Raw genomic sequence first — 14074 nt, 5'->3', positions numbered from 1 at the left:
AATGGCAAAATGTCATTCTTTTTATGGCTGAGTAGTATTCCACTGTGTGTATGGTCTGTGTGTGTGTGTGTGTACCCCACATCCGCTTTATCTATTCGTCTGTTCACAGACACTTAGATTGCTTCCAAATATTGGCTATAGTAAATAATAATGTGAACACCCGGGTGCATGATACATTCTCAAATTAGTGTTCTTGTTTTCTTCGGATATATGCCCAGTAGTGGGATTTCTGGGTCATATGGTAGTTTTATTTTGTTTTTTTTAAGAACCTCTATACTGTTTTTCACAGTGACTACACAAATTTGCATTCTCCCCAACAATGTAAAAGGGCTCCTTTTTCTACAAATCCTCACCAACATTTATCATTTCGGGTCTGTTAGATGATAACTATTCTCACAGGTGTGAGATGATATCTTATTGTATTTTTGACTGGCATTTTTCTAAAAATTACAGTATTAAGCATTCTTTTTATTGACTGATGTATATCTGTTTGTCTTCTTTGGAAAAATGTTCAGTCTTCTGTCCATTTTCAATTGAATTGTTTATTTATTTGTTCTTATTTTGGCTATTGAGTTATATATGTATTTTGGATATTAACCCATTATCAGTCATATCACTTTCTAAGATATTTTCCCCATTCATTATGGTGTCTTTTTGTTTTTGTTGCTGTGCAAAAGTTTTTATGGTTAATTAGTTCCAATTAGTTCTTTTTCTGCTTTTGTTTCCTTTGTCTTAGGAGACAGATAATGCAAACTTTGATATTATTTATGTCAGTGTTCTATGTTTTCTTCTAGGAATTTCATGGTTTCCACACTTAACATTTAGGCTTTTAACCCATTTTTCTTTTTTTTTCTTTTTATTTATTTACTTTTTACTTTACAATATTATATTGGTTTTGCCATACAGCAACATGAATCCACCACAGTTGTACACATGTTCCCCATCATGAAACCCCCCTCCCACTTCCCTCCCCATACCATCTGGGTCATCCCAGTGCACCAGCCCCGAGCATCCTGTATCATGCATTGAACCTGGACTGACCATTCATTTCACACATGATACTATACATGTTTCAATGCCATTCTCCCAAATCACCCCACCCTCGCCCTCTCCCACAGAGTTCAAAAGACTGTTTTATACATATGTGTCTCTTTTGCCAGGGTTACCATTACCATCTTTCTAAATTCCATATATACGCATTCAGCTCAGTTCAGTCACTCAAGAGTCGTGTCCGACTCTTTGCAACCCCATGAATCACAGTACGCCAGGCCTCGTGTCCATTACCAACTCCCGGAGTTCACTCAAACTCACGTCCATCGAGTCGGTGATGCCATCCAGCCATCTCATCCTCTGTCGTCCCCTTCTCCTCCTGCCCCCAATCCTTCCCAGCATCAGGGTCTTTTCCAATGAGTGAACTCTTCGCATGGGGTGGCGAAAGTACTGGAGTTTCAGCTTTAGCGTCAGTCCTTCCAATGAACATCTAGGACTGATCTCCTTCAGAATGGATTGGTTGAATCTCCTTGCAGTCCAAGGGACTCTCAAGAGTCTTCTCCAACACCACAGTTCAGAAGCATCAATTCTTCAGCACTCAGCTTTCTTCACAGTCCAACTCTCACATCCCTACATGACCACTGGAAAAACCATAGCCCTGACTAGACGGACCTTTGTTGCAAAGTAATGTCTCTGCTTTTCAATATACTATATAGGTTGGTCATAACTTTCCTTCCAAGGAGTAAGCATCTTTTAATTTCATGGCTGCAATCACCATCTGCACTGATTTTGGAGCCCCCCACAATATGCGTTAGTATACTGTACTGGTGTTTTTCTTTCTGGCTTACTTCACTCTGTATAACAGGCTCCAGTTTCATCCACCTCATTAGAACTGATTCAAATGTATTCTTTTTAATGGCTGAGTAATACTCCATTGTGTATATGTACCACAGCTTTCTTATCCATTCGTCTGCTAATGGACATCTAGGTTGCTTCCATGTCCTGGCTATTATAAACAGTGCTGCGCAGAACATTGGGGTACACGTGTCTCTTTCAATTCTGGTTTCCTCAGTATGTATTAACCCATTTTTCTGATAGTTCATTAGTGTATAGAAATGAAGCAGATTTCTATGTATTAATTTTGTATCCTACAATTTTACTGAATTTATTGTGAGCTCTAGTAGATTTTTGGTGGTGTTTTTAGGGGTTTTTTGTATAGTATTTTGAGTTTATATAATATGAGAAAATGTCCTAACTTTATCCTTTTACATATCCAGTTTACTGAGCACCACTTATTGAAGAAACTGTCTTTTCTCCAGTATATATTCCTGCTTCCTTTGTCAGATATTAATTGAGCATAGGCTTATGGATTTATTTCTGGGCTTTCTTTCCTGTTTCATTTATCTTTATGTCTATTTTTTGTGCCAGTGCCATGCTGTTTTGATTATTGTAGATTTGTAGAATAGTCTGAAGTCAGGGAGTGTGATACCTATAGCTTTGTTTTGTTTTGTTTTCAAGATTTCTTTGGCAATTTCGGGTCATGTCAGATTCTATATAAATTTGAGGGTTAGGTCTTCTAGTCTGGAAAGTTAGGTCTTCTAGTCTGGAAAGTTAGATCTTCTAGTCATAGGTATTAGTGTATAGAAATGCAGCAGATTTCTGAATATTAATTTTGTATCCTTCAATTTTACTGAATTCATCGATGAGCTCTAGTAGATTTTTGGTGGTATCAGTTCAGTTCAGTTCAGTTGCTCAGTCGTGTCTGACTCTGTGTGACCCCGTGAATCGTAGCACGCCAGGCCTCCCTGTCCATCATCATCTCCCGGAGTTCATGAAGGTTTTCTATGTATAGTATTATATCATGTGCAAAAGTGACAGTTTTACTTCTTACTTTCTAATTTGGATGATTTTATTTATTTTTCTGTCTGATTGCTATGGGTAGGACTTCTAATACAATTTGACTTTAAGTTCTGATAAAAGACATCCTTGGCAAGTTTCTGATCTTGGAGGAAATGTTTTCAGCTTTTCCCTATTGATTATGATATAAGCTAAGGGCCTATTATATATGGCTTTCATTATGTTGAAGTATGTTCCCTCACTACCCACTTTGTGGAGAGTTTTTGTCATAAATGCATTTAGTATTTCTTTCTGGTTGAGAAATTATACATTTCTCAGAATTTGTCCATTTCTTCTAGCTTTTCCATCTTATTGGCATGTAGTTGTTCAGAGCAATCTTTTATTGTCCTTCATATTTCAGTGGTGTTGGTTGTAACCTCTCCTTTTCCATTTCTGATTTTATTGATTTAGACTCGCCTTCCCCTTTTTGTGATGAGTACAGCCAAAGGTTTATCAATTTTGTTTATCTTTTCAAAGAACCAGCTGTGATGTCATTGGTATTTTCTATTATTTTGTATTGTTTGTCTTTATTTAATTTATTTCTCCTCTGATCTTAATGTTTTTTTTTTTTCCTACTAATTTTAGATTCTGGTCATTTTTCTTTTTCTAGTTCCTTTAGATATAAGATTAGATTGGTTATTTGAGATTTTTCTGGTTTTCTGAGGTAGTCTTGTATATCACTATAAACTTCCCTCTTAGAACTGCTTTTGCTTCATCCCATAGGTTTTTTAATTATTGTGTTTTCATTTTTTTTAATTTCATTTATTCTCAGATTTATTCAGGGATTCATTGGTTGTTTAGTAGCATATTGTTTAACCTCCACATGTTTGTGGGGATTTTTTGAATTTTTTTTGTAGTTGATGTCTAATCTTAGACTATTCTGGTCAGCAGAGATGACTGATATAATTTCAATTTTCTTAAAAATGAGACTTATTTTGTGGCCTAGAATGTGATTTATCCAGGAGAATGTTCCACATGCACTTGAAAATAATGTACATTCCTTTGCTTTTTACTGAACTGTTTATATATTTAACCCATCTGATCTAATATGTCACTTAAAGCCTCAATGATTTTCTGTGTGAATGATCTGCCCATTGATGTATGTGGGATGGTAATGTCCCCTTACTATTATTGTGTTGGTTACAATTCTTCATTGTCTGTTAACATTTATGTATAGAAGTGTTACTGTGTTGAGTTCATATATATTTACAATTGTTATATCTTTTTAGATTGAGCCCTTGGTCATTCTTTGTCTCTTGTTTACAGTTTTAAAATCTATTGTGTCTGAAAAATTATTGCTACTCCAGCTTTCCTTTTTGTTAATTTAAGTATAGTTGACTTACAATATTTTATTAGTTTCAGGTGTATAATACAGTGATTCAGGATTTTTACAGGTGATATTCTCTTTAAAGCTATCACAAAATAATGGATGTATTTCCCAGTACTGTACACTACATTCATGTTGCTTTTCTATTTTACCCGTAGTGATTTGTATCTTTTGCAACTGGCTGACAGAGCCAGATCCTGGGGTCTCTAGGTGCAGAGCCCAGGGGTTCCAGAGCTACTCTGGGACCACTAGTAGAAGAGCCTGATTCCTGACATAGCTAGCTGCAAAGTCTGTGGTGTTCTGAAGCTTGTTTCAGCCTAGTGATGAGTGGTGTCAGGTCCCAGGGCAGCTGGCTGAGTGGCCCAAGGCGTCTCAAAGCTGATGTTGGCCATCTGGTGAGTGGAGCTGAATCCCAGGGTGTCCTGTAACTGGCACCTGCCTACTGGTAGGTGAGGCTGGCACTGAGTCTAGAGCAGGCTGGATGGTAGGCCCAGGCCATAGGTCTCTGGCTACAGGGCCCTGGACATCCCAGGTCCAGTGTGTGCACACGAGTGTGTGAACTGGATCCTCAGTCCCCTGGTAGGCAGGGGTGTGGGCTCAGGTTAAGACCAGCGAGTCTTATTTTCCTTCCCCATCACCTGTCCCTCTCTACTCTGCCTTTTGACTTTAGTTCCTCACTGCTTCTCTCTTTGGTTCTATAAAAGAACCTGGCATTCAGACCCCAAAAGATGGTCATTGTGCAACATTAGTCTGCTGTCTTCTCAGACAGTCTTCTGAATCAAGTCTTATTCCTTGCCTTGACAACAACAACAACAAAATCTAGGGAGTCTTAAGGCAGCCTGCTTCCTGATGAGCTCTGTCCTCACCCAGTTAGTTGCTTGTTCTAAGACATCCGGCACTGGCACCTACACGTCATCGAGTTAGTGGAGGTCTGGGCTCTAGGGCTAATAAGCCAGAGAAGATTCCAAAGCTGTACTTACCAGCACCAGTGTCCACGTGGTAGAATGAGCTCCCCATAATTGCTGCTGCTGGTGTCTGTGTCCCCAGGGTGAGGTCTGCCTGCCTCCTTATTCTCTGAGAGACTCCCCAAGATCAGCAGGTGAGTCTGCTCCAGGCTCCTTTCAAATTAATGCTTCTATCCTGGGTACTAAATCATGTTAGTCTTTGTGTGTGCCCTTCAAGTGCAGAGTCTGTATTTTCCACAGCCCTCTGTGTCTCCTAAAAGTGATCCCCACTAGCCTTCAAAGTCAAATATTTTAAGGGTTCATCTTTCCAGTGCAGGATTCCAGGGCTGGGGATCCCAGTGTGGGGCTTGGATCCCTTGCCTCTTGTGAGGACTTCTGCAGTAGTAACTAGTCTCCCCTTTGTGGGTTGCCCACCTGGGGGTATAAGATTTGACTGTACGTCGTCTCCATTCTCCATTCCACCTACCTGTTGTGTGGTTTCTTCTTTATATCTTTAGTTGTAGAAGAGCCCTTCTGTTAGTTTTCATTGGTAGGTGTTGTATAAATAGTTGTGATTCTGGTGTATCTAGGAAAGCAGGTAAGTTCAGGGTCTTCCTACTTCACCATCTTGGCCCAGGAAGCACTTGCTTTTCTTTTCTTGCAGATGAAAAAAATAATGTTTATTGTCTTAAAAAGCAAAGAGCAAAAGGATATAAAAAGAAAAGAATAAAAATCACCTGGTGGCACAAAGCAGAGATAGCTATTAATACTACTGCTGCTACTACTATTACTACTTTACACACAGAGAGTAATGTGCAATGCACTTAGGGCAGGCAGAGTTCTTTCTACACACAGCGTATTCTCTTACTCTTAAACACTGTACAAATTATATGCATAACACGTTTATTTAAAAATTGAAAAACATTGAAGAATATACTGAAGAAAATAAATTTGCCTGTAGTCGTAGAATGCATAGATTATTTACTTTTATTTTCTGATTTGTTTGCTTTCATTAGTTCTTCTGAGACTCATAGGTAGATTTAGACACAGGTAGATAGGTGGATGGTTAGGTAGACAGACTTAAAAAAATTTTTTTTTAATTTTACCATAGATATGCCGCATGCATGCGCAGGCACTCAGTTGCATCTGACTCTTTGTGACCCTCTGGACTGCAGCCCTCCAGGCTCCTCTGTCCATGGAATTTTCCAGGCAGAAAGACTGGAGTGAGTTGCTATTTCCTCCAGCAGGCAATTTCCCAGTTTAGAGATTGAACCTACATTTCTTGCATCTGCTGCATTGATAGGCGAATTCTTTACCACTGTGCCACCTGGGAAGCCCACTATAGATATGCAGGGTATACCAATAAAAGCATATACCTTTCAGATAGTAATCAAACAAAAATACAGGCAACTATGAGATGTGTCATCAACAATGTTATTAGTGGCCATTATGAACACTTGTAGCTTTACAGTAATAAAAACAGGTATTCATTAACATTTATTCACTGCCACTGCTAAGTCACTTCAGTCGTGTCCGACTCTGTGCGACCCCATAGATGGCAGCCCACCAGGCACCCCTGTCCCTGGGATTCTCCAAGCAAGAACACTGGAATGGGCTGCCATTTCCATCTCCAATGTATGAAAGTGAAAAGTGAAAGTGAAGTCGCTCGGTCCTGTCCGACTCTTGGCGACCCCATGGACTGCAGCCCACCAGGCTCCTCCGTCCATGGGATTTTCCAGGCAAGAGTACTGGAGTGGGGTGCCATTGCCTTCTCCATTTATTCACTAAATTTGTTAAATAATTGTATCTTTTTATATCATAAGAGCTTTCCTATAGTATAAACTAAAATTCATAAACATGATTGTAATGGTTTCGAGTATATTCCATTATATCTCTATGCTGTAATTTACCCAGTTCCCTATTACTGAACATTTAGAATGTTTCTCTTTTTACTACTATGAATAGCACTGCGCTCTACATCTTAGCGCCTAAATCTTTTCATCTCTGTTTATATTCTTGGGATTCATTCTTAGCAGGAAAATCACTGGTCCCAATAAAATGAACATATTTAAGACCCTTGTTATATATTACCAAATTGCCCTCCAGAAAGTTCTTTGTTGCTTATAGAAAAAAAAAAAAAAATCCTTGTTCTATTTATACACTTTAATCATTTTTATGCAGCTTTTCTTTGACCTTTTAAACTTCTTTTTGGTTTTAGGACTCCAAATTGTGTTTTAATAAATGTTTCTTTCAAGGGATTAGCAAAGTAATCATGTTGTTATTAATACCCAAACAATGTAACTCTTTTATTTTCTCTTAGTAAAGCTCTTCAGATATAACATTTTTCACTGTATAAATTGTTTCTTTCTAGGGTGAACCAGGAGAGAAAGGAGATCCAGGTTTGTCAGGCGTTAATGGACAAGATGTAAGCCTAACTTTCTTTTTTCTAACATAGTGTTTACATTTGTCCACTGAAATATGCTTATTGTCTAATGCTACTGAGACTTGACTATCCTTGGAAGAACTAGCTACAATTATTCAATTATTGCAAAGTAAGAATCAAGGTAGTTGTTTTGTGTGTCTGTGGCTCAGTAGAGGCCTAGTTTTGTTATTGTTGTTGTTGTTGTTGTTTTTTTGAAGGCCACTGACTTTATTGATTTAAAAAGCTTTACAAGGACAGTGACTGTTCTGCCAAAAAGAGGGCAAATAGCATAAAACAGACCAGGGAATAGTGGAGAGGGCTATGTGATCATTGGTCAGTTTCTGGTGCTAAAGATAATTGAAGACCTTTTCCGGGAATGGCTGAAGGACACATGCGGTGCCAGTGCCAAGCAGGCCCCATATTTTTACTGTCGAAATTACCAGGTAGTTCCCTGGTTTTATATACCTCGTATTATGCTCATTCTTCACAGTCCCTTCTTCCTTGATATTCTGGCTTCCATTTCTTCTCTCTTCCTTTCTCGGTCTTTTTTCTTTTTACATAGATGCTGCTGTGACCTGTGTTATGACCCAGGCTCCGCTTTTCATCTTACCCTCAGTCTCTGTCTGCTGAGGGGTCTGTTGAGGTCATATCTCAGGGATGAAAAGAAAAAAGGGAGGGGACCCTGTGTATCTGTGTCACTCCCCCTCCATTGCACCTGTTCCCCAAGCTCAGGGCTCCTGTCCCAGGTAATGTCAAGTCCTCCCACCTGCCCTCTCACCCCAAGGCAATTAACCCCCCAGAACTTCACTTGTGTTCTCATGATGGAATTTGGAGGGTAGATAAAATCTTCATTTTCCTCTAAATGCAGATTACTCCCCTTTCAGGCCATAAGATTCACCATTTACTGTAGATATACTCCTTATTAAGGCAAGTATCCACAATGAGAGTTATTTTTTTCCCATGGTTTCCCTTCTTCACTTCATTAAAATGTTTTAAGAAGGTTCTGAAGGGCCATACTACTTACTTTTTGGACAGAGGAATAAGGAATAAGCTAGATCGGGTTCCCTAATGCCCAGATGTTGTAAAATCCATTTGGTCCGCAGCACAGTGGGAAGGGAAGCTGAACACTGTAATCCTAGGGCCTGTGAACAAAGTAAGACCTGGAGTGTTTGTTGTTGTTCAGTTCCCAATTCGTGTCTGTTCTTTGTGACCCTGTGGCCTGCAGCAGGCCAGGCTTCCCTGTCCTTCACTGTCTCCCTGAGTTACCTCAAGTTCGTGTCTACTGAGTCAGTGATGCCATCCAACCATCTCATCCTCTGTCATTTCCTTCTCCTTTTGCCTTCAGTTTTCCCCAGCATCAGGGTCTTTTCCAATGAGTTGACTCTTCATATCAGGGGACTCTAATTGGAGCTTCAGCTTCAGTCCTTCCAATGAATATTCAAGGTTGATTTCCTTTAAGATTGATTGGTTTAACCTCCCACTGTCCAAGGGACTCTCAAAGAATCTTCTCCAGCACCACAATTCAACAGCATCAATTCTTTGGTGTTCAGTCTTCTTTATGGTCCAACTCTCACATCCATACATGACTCCTGGAAAAACCATACTTTTGACTATACAGACCTTTGTCAGCAAAGTGAAGTCTCTGCTTTTTAATATTCTGTCTAGACTTGTCATGGTTTTCCTTCCCTTGGATGGGGAGGGGTCCAAAGAGAACTATCCCAGAAGCTAACCCTACTAATTCACCCAAGCTTGAGGCTCTGGCCTCCACAGCTTTCTTCTCTTACTTCCTAGGAAGCCCTATTTGCACCTTTAATATGACATGCTTCTTGTTCCTATCTTCTTAAAAGGATTTTTCTCCACCAGAGAGAGGGAGTTAGCACCAGTGTTTTGGAGCTAGGGGAGTCTGCATCTCTCCACCTCTTTACAGCACAGTAGGGTGCTGGATGGCTATTGGCCATTGGCCCCTACAGGTAATAGAGCTACTAATTCCCCACTGCCCTGTCACTGGAGATACCTGGTATAGTGGCCAGAGTTCTACAGTGGAAAGCAGAGCTCAATGTGTGTCCCAGTTCTGTCACTTGTTGAGAAAATCACTTCTCAGAGCCTGTTGGGTTCTGAAGTCCCCATCACTGCAATGTCCTCTCATCTCATGCAAAGAGATCATTAAAACTGGCTAGGATTAGAGTCTTGAAAAGTATGATGAAATTTGAAGCCTTCATTTGGGCTTTTGGGACTCCAGTTGCATGCAGGGAGAACACAGTGAGAGTCCAGCTGGAGCTGGGCATGGACAAGTGCTCTGTGTGTGGAGGTTTGCCCTCCCTCCTCTGAAGGGGCTCATGCTGTGTTCACATGAAGATTCCTTTCGCAGTGTGTTCTGCAAAATGGACAGAACTGAAGCTTTTGCCTGTGGCTCTGTTCTTTCTATCATATTCTTTATGAGAACAAAGACCATTTTTTTGGAATTTCTAGTACTTAGTAAATGTTTGGAGTGAGAAAGGAGTAGTTGTTTGTTAAATTTTCATATTAAAAATTAAGATATTATTATAATAGTCTAAAATACAAGTAATTAGAACCTAAACCAGGGAAACAGATGGAAGAGAGGGCACAGTGATATTGCAGAGGTTGAATGTACGCAATTTGGTTCTTGACTGCAGCAAAAAATAGCCCAAGGTTTTGACCATTCATTATGGAAGGACGTTATCTTCTGATAAACATGTTGAGAGAGATTAACTCCACTTGCAAAAGGTAACCAAACTACATGTATGGCAGCTCCCTGGAATAGAGGAGCAAAGCAAAGATTTCTAGAAGTTTGTTAAGATAGCATTAAAGTAGAAATAGAGAAATAATTTATCCAAGCACTCAAAACTGAGAGGAGGTTTGAGGGAATGGAGCCTGAAATATATTCATGTTAACTGAAGAGATTTGGAATTTTTTTCCATGGGGTCTGAAAGTAAGGTGATTTGACTTTTCAAAATTAATCAGTTTTACACACATATTTGCATGCTTTCTATTTGCTCAGGTCTAAAACTCTCTTGCTGAGAGAGCTCCCAGCCTCGTGGGCAGTGTGACCTTTCCTCTTTGACAGTGATCTGGGAAGAGTCCTTCACATACCCCCAGCCACAAGTGTGTTATTCCTTTAGCGCTATCACTGCCTCTTATAGCTCATTAGGTACATTATAAAGCACGACAAAGCACATTTGCTCACTTGGTTACTTAATTAAAATGTAGTTGATATCATTTTCTTTTCCTTAATTTGGTGAAAGTTATTCAGGAGTCATGGCTAAGGAGGAATAAGAAAAAGTAATGACAGTTCTCTTTTTTCCTTCTATTACAAAAGCACTTTGCTGTTGTTCAATTACTCAGAAATGTCCAGCTCTCTGAGATCCCATGGCAAAGCACCAGGCTTCCTGTCCTTCACTATCTCTCAGAGTTTGCTGAAACTCATGTCCATGGAGTCGGTGATGCCATTTAACCATCTCATTCTCTGTCACCCCCTTCTCTTCTTGCTCTCAATCTTTCCCAGCATCAGGGTATTTTCCAATGTGCTGGCTCTTTGCATTAAGTGGCCAAAATATTGGAGCTTCAGCTCCAACACCAGTCTTTCCAATAAATATTCAAGGTTGATTTTCTTTCAGATTGACTGGTTTGATCTCTTTGATATCCAAGAGACTCTCAAGAGCTTTTTCCAACACCACAGTTCAAAAGCATCAATTCTTCAGTGCTCAGCTTTCTTTATAGTCCTGTTCTCACATCCATACATGACTACTGGAAAAAGCATAGCTTTGATTATACAGACCTTTGTCAGCAAAGTAGTATCTCTGCTATTTAATATACTATCTAGCTGTGCCATAGCTTTACTTCCAAGGAGCAAGTGTCCTTTAATTCGATAGTTGCAGTCACCATCCACAGTGATTTTGGAGCCCAAGAAAATAAAGCTTGTCACTGTTTCCACTATTTTCCATCTATTTGCCATGAAGTGGTGGGACTGGTTGCCATGTTGTTAGTTTTTTGAATGTTGAGTAGGGGTAAAGAATCATATGCTGTTCCATTGGTGGTGGTGGTGGTTTTAAACATTGTGCCATACTTCAAAAACTGGTTTCATGAGGAATTTGAAATTCAATCCTTACCTCAATTTTATGGCTAGAAAGTGCAGGAGGTGAGAGTATCCCTATTTTCAGAGTAAAGAAAAAGAGCTTAGGAAACTAAGAAATTTTCTTTTAGAAAATGGTAAAGTGAGTCTTTATCCCTCGTTTGACCGAAAAGTCTATTTCCCCACAAAGTCACACCACATTTCTCATTGTCTATTTTTAAATGCTAAAATAAACTGACTCCACAAACCAAAATCACTCAGCATTTATGACAGCTCACTCTGCCTTTCAGTAAGTGTAGGTACACATTATTAGGGAATGAAAGGCATTATAATAGCTATCTCAGTCTGTATTGAAGTCAAGCCATGATGGAGATCATAATTTCAGGAATATTCTGTTGGAACACAGACTGAATAACCTCAATACGTCAGTTCACTGCAGTTACTTAACACCTCAGAGAAAATTTAAAGCATTTAATATTCCCATGAAATGAGTTCAGAGCCTTTTTATGGTCTTTATTCTTATATATTAAACATATATTGATGTAAATGTACCTTTTGGTAATAATTTCTTCTGTGCCAGCTTTCCCACGTAGTGGACAAGCTCACTTGGGAAAATGTAAAGCTCCTTTAAAGGGAAGTATGCGGCAGTTCAGCTTTCTTAATGGGACACTCTTGCATTTTGGTCAAGATGGTACTCTGCCTCATGGGACGGTCTTGCAAAAGCAGAATGTGTAGCATCCTTCATGCGCAGCAGTAACAGCTCTTAGTCATTAGGGCAAAAAATTGCTTTGATATCTTTCTCAATGCATTCTTGATTCTGTGTGTGTGTGTGTGTGTATGTGTGTGAACTTTGATTGATCCTCATGGTACTGGGATATTGGACTCATATTTACCTTATAGTTTAGATAATGCATATCAAACATATTGAAATTATCAAAATTTTGAGTTCTAGAATTTAGCCTTCAAAATATAAGACCTCAACTTTTCACACATTCTAATTTATAATTAAATGATTTTGACTATGACCTACCATGAGATATGTTCAACATTGGCATCTTAGAACACACTTGAGGGAGCATCTCATAAAGTTAATGTGATCCTTGAAACCAACAGTCTGGGCTCAAATTCCAGCTCTGCCACTGCCCACCTGGTGTACTAATTAGCCCTTTCTTTATTCTCTATGTGCCTATTTCTTCATTTTCACAATGGAGTGATAATAGTAAGAGCACTTAACTCATAGTCCTTTTTTTTAGGATTAAAGGGATCATCAAACGTAAAGCATTTAAGTCAGAGTCTTGCATACCGGAAGAGCTATATAAACATTTGCTGTTATTAGAAACAGGGTTAGAAAACACATTTTCTCTAATACATATAGATAGATCTTTTCATTTATTTTTTGTGGAGTTATGTAATCTTGGAAAAGTGAATTTCAATCATTCAGTTTAGTCTCTTCCTCTGCAACTTCATTATTGTCTTTCAAACAACTCTGATCAGAATTATAGCATCTGATGTTTCTAAAATTGTCACGTTAATCTCCTTATACCAATGCAATCTGTATACTGAATACAAAAATGTTGGAATCACAAAGCTGCAATATTGGCTGCTGACAGCTGTGCCATTGCTAGGGAAAAAGAAGTAGTCAATAGAGGATGAGGAAAATGATGAATAGATGGGTAAATGTTTTTAACAAATACCATTACTTTGTATCAAATGATCTTTAAAGATGCTACATATTGTTAGTAAGTAGCTCTTGCAATGAAAATTAATTCATAATCTACCTGCTTTTATAACTCTAGTTGCGATACTGTCCTTCAGCTTTCATTGTGCATTTAAAATTTTTATTGAAATATGGTTGATTTACAATGCTGTCTCAGTTTTAGGTATCCAGTAAAGTGATTCAGATATATATTATTTTTTAGATTCATTTCCATTATAGGTTATCACAAGATACTGAGTGGAGTTCCCCGTGCTATACAGTAGGCCCTTATTGGTTATCTATTTCATATATTTTAATCCCAAACTTCTAATTCATCCCTCCACCCCTTCTCTTTTGGTAACCATGTTTGTTTTCTATATCTGTGAGTCTCTGAATCTGTCTGTTTTGTAAGTAAGTTCATCTTGCATTTGGATAAGAGTACCTGCCTCTCATAACATATGGAGCCCACTACTGAGCATCTTTATATACAAACATTTTATAGAGAACAGTGGTAATGGATGCCTGTCTTATTCATTATTAAATTCGGAGTCTGTTTCATTCGATTCTGTATGCTTTATGGTGAGTGCTGTCTTTTTTTCTCCAATACTGAATAGCCATTGATAGCAACACTAGTGTCCCATGAGGAGAAAAATTACACTTGAGAAAAGCATGACTGATCTGCTTCTTAGAGCATGTTATGATGCCATGA

General features: G+C 38.8%; 1 protein-coding gene across 1 annotated transcript in view; it reads left to right on the top strand.

The window, feature by feature from the left end:
• COL19A1 (collagen type XIX alpha 1 chain) overlaps positions 1-14074 on the top strand; it is a 439982-nt gene that overhangs the window by 164912 nt on the left and 260996 nt on the right. Inside the window, exon 12 of the mRNA XM_052652029.1 lies at positions 7529-7582. Within this exon, the coding sequence (XP_052507989.1) occupies positions 7529-7582 (54 nt within the window). The remainder of the gene's footprint in view (positions 1-7528; positions 7583-14074) is intronic.

The sequence above is a fragment of the Budorcas taxicolor genome, chromosome 14, assembly GCF_023091745.1.
Source record: "Budorcas taxicolor isolate Tak-1 chromosome 14, Takin1.1, whole genome shotgun sequence".
NCBI classification, from domain to species: Eukaryota; Metazoa; Chordata; class Mammalia; order Artiodactyla; family Bovidae; genus Budorcas; species Budorcas taxicolor.
Note: the sequence above shows the minus strand (reverse complement) of the source record. Positions and strands in the feature narration are given on the sequence as shown.